The 18341-nt window shown below is 35.3% G+C and overlaps 2 protein-coding genes across 3 annotated transcripts; both read right to left on the bottom strand.

The window, feature by feature from the left end:
* Positions 1 to 776: 776 nt before the first annotated feature.
* LOC124894443 lies at positions 777 to 11346 on the bottom strand. Of its 2 annotated transcripts, none has more exons than XM_047405120.1 (2): positions 11089 to 11346; positions 777 to 1223 (listed from the first exon to the last, which is right to left on the bottom strand). In XM_047405120.1, exons 1-2 carry the CDS (start codon positions 11110 to 11112, stop codon positions 897 to 899), a joined length of 351 nt encoding a protein of 116 aa, XP_047261076.1. In that variant the 5' UTR covers positions 11113 to 11346; the 3' UTR covers positions 777 to 896. The 2 variants fall into 2 exon arrangements, with proteins under 2 accessions (XP_047261076.1, XP_047261077.1); XM_047405121.1 differs by having other exon boundaries at positions 855 to 1214.
* A 2081-nt stretch (positions 11347 to 13427) lies between these two features.
* Positions 13428 to 14289, bottom strand: LOC107861321 (lipid phosphate phosphatase epsilon 2, chloroplastic-like). Its single transcript, XM_047405119.1, has 3 exons — positions 14058 to 14289; positions 13870 to 13943; positions 13428 to 13746 (listed from the first exon to the last, which is right to left on the bottom strand). The coding sequence occupies exons 1-3, from the start codon at positions 14227 to 14229 to the stop codon at positions 13654 to 13656; spliced, it is 339 nt and encodes a 112-aa protein (XP_047261075.1). The 5' UTR covers positions 14230 to 14289; the 3' UTR covers positions 13428 to 13653.
* Positions 14290 to 18341: the final 4052 nt, after the last annotated feature.

The following is an 18341-nucleotide window of genomic DNA, read 5'->3' as shown; positions in this document are numbered from 1 at the left end:
CCCATCGCCTTACAGTGCCCATAAGGGTTTTCACCAATAAGACTCTCTCATTTTTATTTTTCTCAACTCCACATCGCCTTATGGTGCTAGTGAGGGTTTTCACCAGTAAGACTCTCTCATTTTTATTTCTCTCAGCTCACCATCGCCTTGTGGTGCCTGCGAGGGTTTTCACCAATAAGACTCTCTCATTTTTATTTCTCTCGGCTTACCATCGCCTTATGGTGCTTGCGAGGGTTTTCACCAATAAGATTTTCTCATTTTTATTTCTTACCTGATTTCTTATGTTGAGGAAAACAAGTAGTACCCCACTATGTATCATCATATCCATTGCATGCTTAGCCTTAACATTATCAAAGATTGATCTGAAGGTCTTTCTTTGGTTGTAACTTGGTTTTTGGATAAGGTTAGGAAGAAAAGGATGGCAGGAGGCTCAGACGACACTTGAAGTGGGGGTGGGATTTACAACTTTTTGAAATCGACTCAAACAATACATTAACTCATGCCCTAGTTTTGTTGACTGGGTGACTCTAAAAATTTTATTTGGTTGGACCGAGCCCAAAATAGGGCAGCCTACGTATCTCACTCCCAAGAGAGGAGAATCAGGTCGCACGTAGTTCCATCAACTTATTCTTTGTTTTGATCCAATTTTCTCTTCTTTTTTTTTTCTTTTATTATTTTTTTTTCATGCTTTTCCTTTATTCTTATTTTCTGGACATTTTACTTTTTACTCTATTTTGATTCCAAAAGAGGGATATGAAAGAAAAATAGAACTAAGCTGAAATGGGGTAAACAAAGGATGACAATTTGTTTGGATAGCAGAATGAAATGTCTTCATCATATCAATCTTCAAAAATGTAAGTACTAAACATGCAATAGAATCAACAAAGGATAAAATGTTATACATAATATCTTTTGACCGCATCAACATTGATAGCCATTTCTGCCATTTTGCCTTCAATATCTGTCAAATATAAAGCTCCATTGGGTAACACTTTTTTCACAATAAAGGGACCTTGCCAATTTTGGGAGAACTTTCCTTTAGATTCAACCTGGTGATGATTCTCTAGATTGATTGGCTCAGTTTCATTTAAATTAGGATTCGGCTTGTCTTCAAACTGTTCCAACTCTTTGCTTATTTCCTCTAGTGCCTCTTCTTTATCATATTCCCCCTCTTGCTTCATTATATCTTGATTAGTTTGAATTTTAAGATCAGGCTGAAAATTCTGCATGCATGTCATGTCATTAGAATCAGCATAAAGAGAACTGTATAAAGAAAAAGACAAAATCAAAATATATTAGACACAAAATAAGGGGACATTGCATTTCATTAAAAGGAAAAGATAGGAGGGTTTAAACACAAATGACAATATAACATAAACAAACTAAAATCCAAATTACAACCCTGAAATAACTCGAATAAACATAAAGAAAAACAAAACAAACTACCAAAACTCCCTCCTGATGGGGAGAGGAGTGACTTCAGAATTGTTGAGCCGGATAGCTGGACCTATGAATTGCACATCTGTCTTACTGGTACCATGTCGACTTCGATCAACAGGTTCTGGAAGTCATCAACCAATTCAGCTCCAAACTCTATAGGTGCCACGACACTGCCCTTGATGATAACTTACTGAGTAAGGGCACTGGGCGAGGGAGTGACTATGTTTCTTTTTTCCTTTCCTTGGCCTTCTTCAGATCTTCAGTTGTGGGTTCAAATCCCAAACTAAAAGTGCCCATGTTCTCATTTGGACATATGGGATAAACCATACCGTGCAGAGACACTCCCAAACCCCTTCCTAGCTCGAATCCATATTTTAACATTTTATTTATCATCATGACAGAAGCAGGAGACAATTTTGGCCCTGGAATAATCTGGCCTTCAATGATACGATTCACCGACACTGTATCAAAAGTTTGATAGACAAATGTCTCTTCTACATTATTTGCTTCAATAAGGGACAAGGGAGAATCTTCGTAGGCAAACGAATCCCCTTCACCATGAATAACAACTTATTGCTTGTCATGCTCAAACTTGATCATTTGGTGCAATGTAGATGCAACCGCCTTGGCCTTGTGGATCTACGGTCTTACCAACAACAGATTGTAAGAGGAGTATCTATTTAATACTTGAAACTCTATGGCAAACTCAACAGGCCCTATAATCAACATTAGTTCTATTTCGCCAATGAAGTTTGATTTTGCACCATCGAAAGCCCTGACACATACATTGTTGGGTCTGATCCTTTCAATACTAATGTTCAACTTTTGCAAGGTGGAAATAAGGCAAATATTTACGCCAGAACCTCCGTCAATAATGAAATGAGTGACGTATAAATCTTCATACTTCACGGTAATATAACGCCCCCAATTATGCCCCATACCTTCAATTGTCAATTAGTCATCAGAGAAGCTGATCCGATTGACCTCAAAGATTTTTCCAACCATTTTCTCAAGCTGATTTACTGCAACCTCCCTAAGAATATGTTCTTTATTTAATACCTTCAATATAATATCACGATGTTCCTTGGAATGCAACAACAAAGACAAGCGGGAAATTTGAGCATGGATTTTCTTCAACTGATCTATTATTGAATGCTTAGGAAACTTTATCTTTTTCAAAATTTCATCGGCTTATTCTTTGGTGACAGGCTTTTTGATAGATGAAGGTCCACTTACAATTGGCTTGGACTTCCTTAAGCTTTCAGGCACGAAATATCTTTCTGACCGAGTCAAACCCCCTACCTCATCTACATCTTCTACTATTTTTTTCCCCTGATAGGTCATCACAGTCCGCTTATAATTCCAGGGAACCTTTTTCGTATCAACTATCAGAGGTTAGGTCACCGATTTGAGGACAATAGGCGCTGCCAGTGCTCCTTTCACCGTCAAGATGGGCTTACCCGAAGCTGCTATCACCGACAACTTAGGCTTATCTTGACTTAAACCAATGACTGCTCGAAATCCTTTCACTGTGATCACGGGTTTCTTTATGCTTTCTTGGACTTTAGCTTTTCTCATTCCTTCCTAGCTTAATGACATTGCTTTCAAAAAATCTGCTACATTCACCGATTTTCCTCATCGGTCTGTATCTTGAAAATAGGCTTACAACACCTTGACAACTCTTTCCCATCATATATCAATTCTAAAATATTGGTTTCAGCATAGGTTGGCAGTGGATTCTGATTAATGTTTGAAACCTCTGGGGCCTGGACCAATATCTGATTTGTGTCAATTAAATCTTGGATGACTCTCTTTAAATACCAGTATTTCTCGATATCGTAGCCTGGAATGTCATAACAATATGCACAGCTTAAAGAATAATCAATATTCCTTGGGGGTGGATTTGAAAGCCTTCCTTGAATTGGGCTTAAGACCTTCATCTTTCTCAACCTATTAAATAAGCTAGCATATGATTCTCCAAGAGGTGTAAACTAATTTTTGACCGCCTTTTCTCTCTTGTACTCGGGCCTGGGTTGAAAATCGGGTCTGAAGGGGTTTTGGTAATTTGGTGGAGCTGATGGATGATTTTGTGGAGCTTGCGCACGCCATTGCGGGTAAGAAGGGGTTTGAGCATATAGTTGTGTGCTATATACTGGGTAAGAAGGAGGTGGAATGGCATATGGTAGGTTTTTCGGAGGGTAGTAATGGTGGAGAGGAATATATGAAGCTTGGACATAGGCTTGGGCTTGGGATTGGGGATAGGGGCGAGGCGGTCTTTTGGGATAGGAATGGGGTCCAGCAACAACGGTCACCACATCCTCTTTCTTTTTTTACCTCCGAACGTGCCAGATCTACCTTGAATCGTTTGTGTGGTGGATTTTAATGCGGTAAAACTCACTATTCAGTCGGTCTTAATTCATTCCTATATCATCTCTCCCATTTTGAGGACTTCAATAAAAGACTTTCCCATTGCCGAAAGTAAATATTGAAAATAGGTCTCATTATGTGCCTGAATGAAGACCTCTACCAGCTTACTCTCCTTCATTAGAGGCTTTACCCTTGCGGCCTGCTCACGCTACCTTATCGCGTATTTCCTAAAGCCTTCGGAGCTGTTCTTTTTCATGTTAACCAAGGATTTTTTGTCAGGAATCAGGTTAACATTATACTGAAAATGTTGCACAATCTCGAAAGCTAAGTCATCCCAATTGTTCTACTTGTCGATATCTTGATCGACAAACCATTCTGAAGCCAGATCGGAAAGACTCTCACCAAAGAAAACCATAAGCAACTCTTTCCTTCCCCCTGCAGCCCTCAATTGGTTGCAATAATATCTCAAGTGTGCCACGGGATCATCGTGTCCAGCATACTTCTCGAAGTTGGGCATTTTAAAACCGAGGAGAAGGTTGATGTCTCGGAATATGCAAAGATTTTAATAGGAAACACTCTTATAACCTCCGGTTCCCTGCAGATTCCTCATCGCCTGTTCCAAACTTTTCAATTTCCGTGCTATGACCTCCTGTTCCTTTGTTGCAATAGGTTTCTCCGTATCTAATAGAAATGCCGGTGGTTGAGCGTACCCATATGGTTCATTCATTCTCAAAATAGGCTCCAGGGCATAATACTGACTATCTGAAACTTTCAATACTGGCTCACTGGCAGACTGAGGAAGCACTATTATCGGACGCACAGAATATGTGGGAGCTTCAGGTGGTGACGGAGCCACGAACATAGGTGCTGCCGGTGGAGCCAGCTGAGTCACGGGCCTTGGTTAAGAATCTTCCAGGGGCACACTAGAAGTACCAGGGTAATATTGTCGTGGAGTGAATCCTGGTGCATGCTCTGGTGACTCAATGGGAACAGAGAATTACGCCTGAGAGAGCGGTGGGCAATTGGGGATATTCCCAAGATCTTCAGAGAGTGGAGGAGGAGGCATGCCACTAGCCCATGCTCAGTGCATATCTAGCAATTATTGTCTAAGTCTCAATACTTCATTATTATGTTCTGAACTTTTTTTCCTGGGATCTTGATCTAGGTCAATGAGTGAATTTTCAATCTCCCTAGTAGCCATGGCAAGCTTCGCTTTTGATCTAGTGAAGTACGGGTGACTAGCCAAAGTGCTGCAAACCAACCACTTATCTGAAAGAACATGCTATCAAAGACAAAACCCGTTAGGATTAGGTCACACAACAAGCATGGGAATCACATTTGTAAAATTATCCTAGATTCATGCGTATTTTTACCAACCTTTGAGGGTAGCAAGGTCATTTTAACATCATCCCGATCTTTTTCCTACACCTATTTGCTTTTTTACCCCAATCACACCTCTTTTTTTTCCTCTTTTTTTTTCATCATCACTTCTCTCATCTCTCGCGTCAGTCCCTTTTTATCCTCTTTTCCCTTCTCTCATTATTTTTCTTTCTTTTCCTCTCTCGCTGTCTCTCTTTTTATCATTCTTTATGGCTTTTGTTTTTACTTAAAATAAAAAAAATAATGAAAAAAATAAGAAACAAAATGATTAGATAGAACCCAAAAGTAGTTTGTCTATGTATCATATTGTACATTAATCAGATCTTGCGTAGTTCGGGAAGCACATGCATAACTATCACAAAGTTGAAGTTTATTTTTTGACAAAAAATAAACAAAAGAGAGAATAACGCAACGTCACAACATTTCATAAAAAGACAACTAAAACAAACTTTGAATTTAAGACAACTTAAAACTGATCAACAAAGACTAAACAACATTCTAGACCCATAAGATAACATGCGTAACACTCCTAGTAAAGACCCCTAACGTTTAAAATAAACATGACACCGACTGAACAAATACACAACAACACAATGACAAAAAAAATAAAGGACTCAAACTAAATAAAAGATGAGGGTTGCTCCTTCAAATTGGTACGCTGTGGGATGACCCTGGCTTAGATGGACCTGCCTGTGAAGTTCCCTCTTTCTCGCTCAAATCGTGCAACATACCTTGCAATAATACTTTGATATTGGGGAGAAAGCCTCTAGCCCGTGTACCTGCCTCCTAGGGAGTACATCTGTAAAGACTATTCTAATATCCTTCCACAGTTGGGAGCAAACTTGATAATTGGACTCTCAATTCTTCCACTTTAGCCCCCGCATCTTCATCCTGACGGTCATTAACTATGCATTCTTCCTGCACTCTCCCTCTAAGCTGCATTGGTAATGGCCTACTGACACCCCGAGGTATGGATTGAAGCCAGACTCCATATCTTTGAGTGTACCCCGGATTGTCCAGATCTATTTTGAAAGAATCTACACCCATTTTTGTTGTTTTAAGTCAGTATTGCTCGTACTTGATTTCCCCTTTGGCTATATCCTTAAAGTACTCGATATCCTTTTGAAGGTCCAATATTGGTGGGATATCTTGCTCACTACCCAACTGCTGCATTACCCTACTAGGACTGTAAGGCCTAGTGCATTTGAGTCCTATCAGAACTAGAAGAGGTTGCATGCAACATCCAAAAAAAATTACCTTAGGATTGAGCCATCGATAGGTCCAAAGGATATTTTCGTGTGTTCTTGCTTCGAGAAATTCAACCCAAGCATTAACTTCCACAGGTAAAGAAAATTTATCAAAACTCATTCTCTCCTCCGTGGCGTACACCCGGTCATCCAGACAACGATCAACCACATCTGCTCTAACTAAAGAAGACACATGCAAATGCTCTATCATCCATAACTGTAATATTAAGTCTACCTTTAACAAATCGAATCCCTCCTTTCACCTCAGTCAAAGCCTTATATATTTCAGTTAAGATCATTGGTACAATGGTAACTTGCTCCTTTTTTTAACTAAAGCCATCACCACTAATTTTAAGCGGGTATTGATATGTCTCTTATCTAATGGGAACACTAAGATACCCAGTAGAGCCAAACAGAAAACCTCGAGATGACGTTGTTCCCACTTCTTCTTGGTAGTACAATTCATCCCAAAAGCAATTAAAACTTTTCGAGGACCCAAATCTAGTAAACAAATAGTCGAAGGAAATCTATGATTGTTTGAGGCACCCTAAATTCTTGTTATCTTTCAACCCACAAAGTCGAAGAAATCTTTTGCCTGTATGATTTCGGGCTAGAATCATCCGTTGATCCATATAAGGCAGTCAAAACAAACGAGATATTTTAGCCAGAGTAGGAGTCAATTCACAACTTCCGAACCTAAACACCAAATTATTTGGATCCCAAAAAGTCAAAACGGCCTCTATTAGATCTGTACGGAGCGTGAGATCAAGAAGCGCTACCAGATTGCCTAAAATTTTCCTCACTTCGTGCTTTTCAGAGTAATTGAATGTGCCCCACCACTTGATCAACTTTCTGGGTACCTTGACAACCATAAGGACTCTAGACTTTGTGGACAGATCTATCCTGAGGAGCAAAAATTTCTAACCCTTGAGACTTTGACGCGGACATGTCGAAGGGACATGCCACTTTATGACTCCAAATCGCCGAACAGTACCACTGAATAAAATCAGCCTACTTGGCTAAGACAACTAACAACACTAGATTACGGAGAGAAAAACATAGGCTAGGACTAATACAAAGGCCAAAAATAAAGATTACCAATCCACCGAGGGTTGCCAACGTATCCCGCTCCAAAGAACGGTAATCAGGTATGCGTAGTTCGTCCAGATTGGACAATTAAAGATTAAAGAACAGACTAATATTTGACCTGAGAGACGCGATTACAAACAGACTATGAAAGATGTCGATAAAATCTTTTTGAGTTTTTCAATTTGACACTTCTCATAAAACCGACACCAACAATTATGAAAGAAATTTTTTTTTTTGGGGTATTTTCGTTATATGAAATGTACAAAACTTCTACCATTTTTTTTGCATTTTTTTTCTTTATAAATAGCTCCAATTTAATTTTTTTTTTTAATTTTCAAATTATGAATGCATGGTAAAGGAACAAAAGGAAAGTCCTTTTTTGATGTTTTAGAGAAAATAAGTACGAAAGGGAAAAAAACTCTTTTTTGAATTTTTGGATTATGAAAAACAAAAGTCATAAAGAACTCTAAAAACTACGAAAATCTTTTTTGCTTTTTGACTCACTTTTTCTTTCTTTTTTCCTTTTTTTTTTCTTTTACACGCTTTACTTCTAACACATGCTTTCCCTAAATCGGTCCGTCAAATGACCATGTTAGCCTCAAAGATGCAACATTTAGCACGTAGAGATGCTTCAGAGTATCCTACAATGGACCAAATGGGTCCCACTAGGTCTTAATATGATGCATATAAGCATGACCTAAAGGCTGACCTATGTTGGGGTTTACTAACAAGGCTGTTCAGGGGAGCATATGGTCAATAGTGGCTGCTTTGCTTTCCACCCACTCCGTACGTCCGACGGCTCCTCCTCCTAAAATAAGGACGACTCCACTAGAGTTTGTGTGCACGACATGCACCCCAGGACTTGTTGCAGAAAGAATGACTTGAGTTATGCACATGATGCCAGATATAAAGTAGTAACACATACGATAAAAACTGTAAACAAAGAGCACGTAGGCACTCAACAATTATAAACAACAACACAAACAAAATGTCTATACATTTATAGTGTCAAACTAAGTCGATACCACTCCAAAAGATAAGCTCGAATTCTAAAAAAAGTCCCCAGCAGAGTCGCCAGAGCTGTCACACCCCTTTTTTAACTCCAAAAGATTCGGATTTTAAGTTCGAAAGGGTTTTTATTTAAAGTGACAAAATGAAGATTTGTTTCAAAAAGGATTATTTACTTTTAAACTCAGAGTCGCCACCTGGCATAATTGGGTGTATCAAGTCACCTTTGGGAATCCTTTTTCAAAACTGTTTTTGACTCTTTTAAAACTGATCCGCAAACAAAGATTCCGGTTAAGGAATTCTGTTGACCGAGGGGAAGGTGTTAGGCACCCCTCGATCCCGTGGTTCGACCACGGTCACTTGGTGAAGCATATCAGCTAATTTGACACTACGAAATATATAAACCACACAAAAGCACGCAAAACAATCAAACAACAAACAAAACAATCCAAAATGTAATGTCCAGTCCAATTATACAGTCCGATATATAAAAAAATGCAAAAAATATAAACCTACGCTAACCTAAACTAATTCTAACTACGCTCCCGTGTTTTACCCGACACCTCGGGCCTTTACCACGAACATCTTCCAAATACAAGATACCTCGAAGCATTCCCCATATAAATCAATACAAAGTACTTCGGGGCATTCCCCGGCCAAATGATACAAATGATCCAAATGTGATAAACTAGAAAAAAAAAACATTCAACCAATATTCCATAATCAAACATTCAACCAAACAACAAGTTCTAAAATTTGCCTACCCAAACCTATATTGCCTATCCATTTTAACGACAATGATTAGAATTAATATTTATCCAGAATTAAACAATAATCAGTATGTCACAATCAAAACAGTGTTCATCCTTTCAATTTCCCATTCCCACCCAGATTTTATTTATGCCAACATAAACTCAAGTCATCTTCGACCAAACCATTAATCAATTTAAGTCTATGAATCAAACCACACGAATTACAAGGATTCACATACATTCAAAACATCATGAAGTTACATCTTCAACTACGAAAACAGAAGAAAAGGATAGAGCTAAGAAAGGGACCTCCAAAGATTCAGATTCTGATCGATAATAACAAATGAGAGAAGCCAAATCCCGAATTCTCGGACGAAAAATAAACCTCAACAACGGCTGAACCAACTCAGTGCTAAACAACCCCAATTCGCAGTCCGATTCAAATACCAAATCAATGAAACCACTTGAGAGTATTCAACACCAACACTGAACAAACCGAAACTAAACCTAACTTACCGAAACTAACCCAAACAGGCCAAAGCTGACCTCGAACAAACTGAAACCGAACTCAAAACGGCCGGAATCAACCCGAAATAGTTCGATTTTGGGTTGGTTGTAACAATTTGATCTTGGTTTTTAGTGATGGAGATGGTTTGGATGAGTTTTCGATGGGTTTCGTAGTTAAATCGGAACTAGTGCAGTGATTTCCGATGAAGAGTGGCCGGAAAACTCGATCTCCGGTCAAGTTTTTCTCTCTCGTCTCTCTGTTCTCTCCCTCTCTCTCGATCTACCCCATTTCTGGCGTGTGTTTATGAACTTCCCCAAATCCCTGTGCAGTCCCTGTATCTAATAAATGGAGATTGTAGTACATTTTTTTCGACGGGATTCCTGTGTGTGCGCGTGCTCGAAGAGAAGAAAAAGAAGGATGAATATGGTGAATGAAGAAGAAAACCTTTTTCCCCTTGATTTGTATATGTCGTGTATATATGGTCCTTTGCTAAAATGAAAAAATGGTCCTTTTGTCCCTTTCCTGAAAGTTTCCTAGTGGGGCCCCTTTCTAATGTTTATCCTTTTTTGTCTTTGTGAAAAAGAAATTGAGGGAAGGGGGTCACGTGGGTATGGGGTGTTGGGGGTAGGGGTATGGGTAATGTGACTTCTTTTAATTGAAAGGGTTGTTAGGATGTTAAAAAGAATAAAAGTTTGTTAGGGATTTTGTTGAGAGTTATTTTTTGTATTTTTGTGAGATGTAATTACATTGGTGAAGGTACACGGTAGGATAAGGTAAAAATGGATAAAACGATATCCGGGAGGAACGAAATTACGTGTCTATAGTATTAATAATCAAATGCCGGACTCGAACCGAAACTCATAGTAACAATAATAATCAAATGTCGGACTCGAACCGAAACTCATAGTAATATTAATAATCAAATACTGGACTTGAACTCATAGTAATATTAATAATCAAATACTGGACTCGAACCGGAACTCATAGTAACATTAATAATCAAATGCCGGACCATATTGTAACAATGTCAACGTCTAAATAATCATCCGCCAATTTTAATTAAAAAGAATAAATTCAAGATTTTGCAATTTAGTTTCACGTTCTAAAGTAATAAATGCTATATTATATTAAAAGATAATATTTCAATATTTACTAGAACGGGGTTCTAATTCGGATAAATAAAACAGTTTATATAAATCAAATAATACGCGTGTATAAGCACTTATCCAAAGCTAGCATAATAGTTTACAATTTCAATAAATAAGCTCAATCTAAAGGTAAGGTAAGCCTAGCCTACCTGGACGCCAAAGCTAAAAAGCATTTCTGCAAAGCCTCAAAATAATGCTAGTAGAATCCGAGCTTGAAGAATTTGATATTGATAATTAATTATACGTGAATAAACATATTGCGTCACATACAACACCTTGGACCAGCCATGAATGGAAAAACAAGGAAATGGTAAAAGAAATAACACTTAAGGATCGATGTTCCTACCCCTTACGTACAACATCAACATATATTAGTATTATTTTTATTGAGAAGAACCAAAGTTTTATATGAGATTTCATTTGTAGTATCTATATATATAAATGTCCAAAGATTTAAAAAAGAAAGTCACAAGATATCCTAATGCACTAAGGGCTAATCATTGTTTGACAATTGTTAAACATACGTGGCCACCCTTAGCCATGAATAAACAAATCTGCACCACATATATATAGATGTATATAAACCTAATCCTATTATGTATATACTTTGATATTGTATAAATTCGTGATAAAATAATTATAATATTTTGAATATATCATAATTAATAAAAAATTATTTCTAACAAAACCTTTATTATATAATAATAATATTTTAATATTTCTAAATTTACTATCTCCGTTTAAATATTAATAAATCATAAAAGTCTATTATAAAGTGATACAAATATATCATAGAATTTTACTAATATTGAAAATATTCTAGAAGAGTACTAAATTATATTTCTATCAAATATCAAATTAAATTAAATAATCAACGATACATTTAGATAGTACTAAAATTATATGAAAATACAGAAAAATGACCGTGAGGGTCATTATAACATCCACTACTAAAAGGACTTTCGTCCGCAAAAGTAAAGGCCATACCTGAAGGCTCAAACAGGTAGGGATATTGGGTGCGCATAACACGCCTTGGAGGAAGGCCAGGTAAGTCAGTCAGGACCACATTAAGAAACTCGCAAACCAAAGGGACAGAGTTAAGCGATAGACTCTGAGAACTAACATCTCGAACAGCCTCACTTTTTGAGCCGAGGATCTATCGAAAACAACCTATTTACCCAGTAAAAATATGAATAAAATTTGCATACCTCTTACCCTTCCCAAAATCCCACTTGTATCATGCACAGTTGGGTGTTGGTGGCAAAAACAACTACAACGAAGAACTGGACAGTGCAATGCACATTGGAAAACAAGTTCAAATTAAAGAAAGTTACATCATTCTATGCAAGTTATATCATTCAATGCTAGGCATGAGCTATGCTGGTTAGTGTTGAGAAAATAACTAGCAGAGTCATTTTCCGGTTGATTGCTTAAAATTTTTATCAAGGTGTAATAACTCAATGCTTCTAAGACATGGTGTAATATAAATTTATGTTATGTTTGGTCAAATTTTTCAAAAGAGTACGAAAAACTTCTTCTGTTGTTGTTGTAAAAAGCAATTTTGATCTCTCAAAAGCTTGATCGTGCATCCTATCAGTTAGTTTTAATTTTTAAATATGTCAATGACCTAAATCTAGGTAGTTTTGAATTGGTTCGATTTGGTGAATAGAACAATAAATGGAATTTCGAATAGGAGAATTTGATTACCATAGAATAAGGGCAGAATGAGAATGAAATCCTCGAAGGCATGTATACGTGATTATCATTGTTTTTTCCACTTCTGTTTTATCGGCAAAATTTCATTCAACTGATTTTATTTGAAGATTTTTATCAACAGTTTGACACCATTTATGTAGTAAAAAGGTAATTACAGAGGAGGTTGGGGTCCAAAACTTAGAATCTACAAATTAAGAGTAGAAAATAGTAGTTATAAAGCATTTCATAAAATTAATCATATAACAAGGCAGTATTGTTACCAAGAGAAAAGGGCTAAACTAATGAGGGTGAACAAATTAACTAAGAACAAGTTTCTAATGAACGAACTGATCTCGATTTTGAACATTCGACCTTTGGTATGGTCTTGTGTAACGGTGGAACTAGAGGAAAGGAACAGGGCACCTTTTTTATTCCCCTTTCTTTTTTTTTTTACTTTTTTTTTAAAAAATATTTTACCCTCCATAGAAATTCTCACCTTTTACCCTTTTACTGATTCGAACTCACAATGTTAAAATTGGAGGTGGAGAGTGTTTATCATCTGAGCAGCCCTCTTGTTATGTCTTTGTCACCGAGGATGGGCATGTGGATGTTTAACTTTGTCACTTTTCGATTGTATTATGAGGTAAGTTGTATGGTGTAGTATTCAGAACTATACTTCACAATTCACATTCCCCACGTTTATTATTAGTTAAGGCCAGTAGGCACCAACTGAATTTAATTTGTATCGTTACCAACAAACAAGATGTACAATGCAATATAATGACTGATAGAGTTTGAGAAAATATCTTGATTATTTCAATTGCTATATGAATAATCGATGTTGTGTGTATGTCTGAATCCTGTAAACACACTGTATAGAATCAATGCGGGTCTTCAATAACCCAATTACGAATCACACATAGAAGAAAACCAACACAAAAACCAGCTGCACCAACAAAAGTTACAATCTGAACCCAAAAGTGCTCAATAAATGCCTTGAGGACAATAGCATCCCACAGTCAGAACCAGAAAATGGAAAAACAGAATCCTAATACTGCACCCACGATTACTTGATTTAACGTGTGAAGTCGTTGCGAAACTCGTAACCATGACTGTAAAATGAAAGAAAAGAAAACATGGATCACTTGAAGAATCGGTAAGCAGATACTGCTCTGCCAGGATATGGAAGAACCAGATATAACCAATAAATATACAAGGTACAACTCCACACTTACTAAGTATGAGCCCATTGCAAAGATGAGCACACCAGTGACTGCAGTTATTCCATTGAACCCCATATATTTAACCACTTTATCAAACAAGAAGAAAAATGAGAAGTGAAAATGGATTAGTGGTAACTTCATATGTACACAGACAATTAAAATTTCTGGATGAAGAATCACATGAGAAGCTTATTGCTTACTTGAGATGATACAGAATGCAACTGAGTAGAAGATCAACTGAGCGTGTGAAGAAGGCATGCCAGGATCTGATCTTAATGTTGAAACGGGACGTTCATGGTTAAGTATCCCCTTAAGTGCAGTTGAGAGATAGGCATTGAGAACTCCACCTGAAGTAGCCCATAGTGCATCCATATCATGTCTCCAGAGCAAGATAATACCGTAAACTATAGCCACCAGCCACTTACTCTGTACTTAATTAGGACTAGTAATCATTAAAAATCATAACAACACATTGACTTCAAAGTAGCATTAGAAACTGTACATGGCTAGTCAAACACTCAGACACTTTGCCAAGAAATTTGATCAAATAGTGAACACAGAGAGTTAGGGAGATAGATAACGAAATGCAACGCCTTTATGAAGAAGACAGTTTATCCTTCTGTACTCGGTTATCCCGAATCCCCAAATTATTTAGGATGTCTTCATTATTTTTATTTAAACAACTTCTCTACTGCACGAGGTAGGAGTAAGGTCTACTACATTCTATCCTTCTCAGACCCCCCCCTTTGGGCCCCCCCCCCCCCCCCTTTTGAGATTTCACTGGGTATTGTGGTTGAAGTGAACACAAGAGTTGCAAAACGTTCAGCTTTGCTGGAACAACATGATTATTGTGAGGGAACATTTCCTTAACTCATGAGATCAATATCAAAAGTGATGTATTTCAACAACACAATTTAAACCTTTCAGTTTAGATGTATAATTATACAACAAAATTACATTCTTTAGGGCAGATAATTTTTAGAATAATGTGCACATTCTTGTTGAACTTAATCAGAATAAATCAATATAACTAGCTCTGAACTTGCAGTGAAAACAAATAATGTTATTACTGTAAATGCAAGATGTTTTTTTTTCGTCCGTCTATGCTTATGTACGGGTGTGCAAGAACCGAACTGACAGATAAACCAAATCGATAAAAATGTTATTGGGTTATTGAGTTAACGGTTTTTAAATGATTTTATAAACAAAATTATTGGTTTATTGGTTCGGTTCGATTTTTTCTTATTGGTTAGGGGAAAGGCAGAAATGACACTTCAAATTAAACTATTTCCATGAAAATGACCATTGAATTTAAATTCCACTTTCTAGTTATTTCAATTTACTAACTTGTTGTATACCGTTTCTACACAACTACTATGCAGTTTCTATACATATCTTATACATATAAATATTTTATACAAAAATTATATAGTTTTGATACACAATTTATACAATAACTGCACTTTTTTTTTTTTACACGTTTTATACAACAATTATATAATTTTCATACACTTTTTATATATGTTTTATATATATATTTTATACATAAAAAGATTTGATAGTTGATAGAACTATACAATTTCTATACATATATCTTGTATAGATACATATTCTATTTAACAATTATATCATTTTTATATAATTTCATTATTATTTTAAAATAATAAAAAAATAGAATATGTGATCAGTTAAAAAATTTATAAAAAAAATAATTGAAATAGTTTAAAAGGGCCGAATTGTCCAAGTTGAATACTGTATCAGTATTGTATATAGCCTGTGTCAGTATTATATATGAACTGTCTATGGACTACGCAGACCAAAATGACCCCAAATTAGGAAATGCCTATAAAGCAAAAATAGTATATCCGACAGACCACTTTTTGAAAGGTTGTCAAACTTGGGCTATTTGTTTTAAAAAGTGTTATAGAGTATCATTTTCCCTGTTGGTTGGTTATTGGGTAAATCGATAACCCAATAAGAATATATATATATATATATATATATATATATATATATGACTTATTATATATTCTAAAAATTACACAAATACCCAAATTATATTTTCAATATTACAAAAAATCTCAACTCCCTAAACATATTAAAAAAATCACAACATATACACAAAATGTTATGTATATGTCGTCAATGTTATGTATATTAATAGGGAGAGAGAGAAAAATAATTAAAAAAGTGGGAGAGAGTGTAATTATTTCCAAAGGGGTTGGTATTTATGTTATTTATACTTATATATTTCTCTTAACTTCTCTTTAATTTCTACAAATTAACAAACTTATTATTTCAATTATACAAATTCTTGATTTCTCCTAACAACATTTAGTTCAAATTTGAAGGTTCTTGTAAATTAAAACACATCATGTAGGATTTTTAGTGGCAAATAAGATTCGTCTTTTTTATGTTAGTTACTACTATTTCTATTTTATGAGTATTTTTTTATCGGTTAAATCGAAAATCGAGCTGTTAAGGACTAAAAATCGATAAATTGAAAATCGATAAAAAATATCTTATTGATTTGGTTATTGATTTAGCATATTTAAAAATCAAAAATCGATAAACCGAACCGATAATATATAAAATCGAACCGAATTGACCGATGCACACCCCTATGTTTATGCAACATTTTTGATTTTTTGAGAGTCAAACAATTCATGTTGGATTCGTGAATTTGCGCATGAAATCATCAATTTTTTTGAATTAAAATCAATATATTTAAAAACTACTTAAAAAACTATTATGGGTCACATTAATTGTCAATTCAAAATATTTAAAAGATATGAAAAAACTGTTTTGAATTTCAAAAATTCAGTAGACACATAAATTAGAATGAGACATTTTTTTTTAATTTCATTATAGTGATGGCGAAATCTCATTAAGTCCCAGTGCATAGGGGTGTGCATCGGTCGGTTCGGTTCGATTTTATGTATTATTGGTTCGGTTTATCGGTTTTTGATTTTTAAATATGAAAAATCAATAACCAATCAATAAGATATTTTCTTATCGGTTCCGGTTTATCGGTTTTTGGTCCTTAACGATTTGATTTTTGGTTTAACCAATAAGAAAATACTTATAAAATAAAAATAGTAATAACTAACATAAAAAATGAAATCTTAGTTACCGCCAAAATCCTACGCAATGCATTTTAGTTTACAAGAATCTTCAAACTTGAACTGAATGTTAGTGAGAAAAAAATTAAATCCTAATTATTGAAAGCTATAAATGCTTTAAGCTTTTCAATACGATAATAGTTGGCTTTATATTGGGCCTTTGTTGCCCTGAATAGGTTAATACTTTGTGAATCACTGAATTGTGAATAAATACTGCATATAATATATATATTATTAGGGATTTATATATATAACATAAATAGGGACAAAATAATAACTTTGTGTATCCTTATTGAGTTATCGATTTAACCGGTAACCCAATAAGCTAAAATCAAAACCGAATAGTTTACCCAATAAAATTTTTTTTATAAAATTAATATAAAACTGTTAACCCAATAACATTTTTCTCGGTTTGATTTATCGATCAGTTCGATTTTTGCACACCCCTACCAGTGCAACTGTTCGCAAGTAGAGGGTACTTCTATTAAATAGATTATTCAATGTTGTACAAGTTGTAAGATTCCGTTGTAACGGGATCTTAAAGTTGATGATTCTTTGCATTAAAATTATTTAAAATTTAATTTTATTATATAATTTTGAAATATCAACGTATCTTTTGACTCATTACTTTAATATTTTCTTATATTTCTTTTTTGTAATATAAGAAATAATTCAAACATCATAGTTCCATGTTTAGTCAGACCTCCTTATAGAATGCTCTGCTTGTTTTCCATTGGTAAAATTAATTCTTTTATTTATCCATCAAATTATTTTCCCGAAATTAAAATACAATAGAAAGATAGGTCACAAGAAAAAAAAAATGGAAAGAAACAACGGTGATGTTCTGAAAAATAGTACACACACGGGTGGATTTATGTGTAAGGGAGAGGGTGGAGTGCTACGAGGTGGATCAAGAATTTTGAAAGGATGTACATAGAGGTTGATCCAAAATGAATAATTCGAATTCAGATCCAACGTAGATCAAACCGACTAATTGTATATCTAATTTGGACCATATAAATTGTAATATATCTACGTTTAAAATTTATGATACTCATAACTTTTAAATTCTAAATCCGTTCACCTCTACATAACTTTTCTTAGATTTCCAAAGTATCTAAATCAAGCTTATTAGATATTAATAATCAAATTTAGATTCCCAAGTCATATAATTAATTAATAAGAGTGATTTAGTAGAATAAGCACTTGGTTAATATTTTTTCTTAAGGAGATGCAAAATGCAAAATGCAAACTGGACACCTAAATGAGAAAAAAGAGTATTGATTAAGCATTTTTTATCGTAACGCTACCATTCAAAATTAACCCCACTTGTCAATTTATATTAACTTTCACACAGTGTTA

Source organism: Capsicum annuum, unplaced genomic scaffold, assembly GCF_002878395.1.
Source record: "Capsicum annuum cultivar UCD-10X-F1 unplaced genomic scaffold, UCD10Xv1.1 ctg74152, whole genome shotgun sequence".
NCBI lineage: Eukaryota > Viridiplantae > Streptophyta > Magnoliopsida > Solanales > Solanaceae > Capsicum > Capsicum annuum.
Note: the sequence above shows the minus strand (reverse complement) of the source record. Positions and strands in the feature narration are given on the sequence as shown.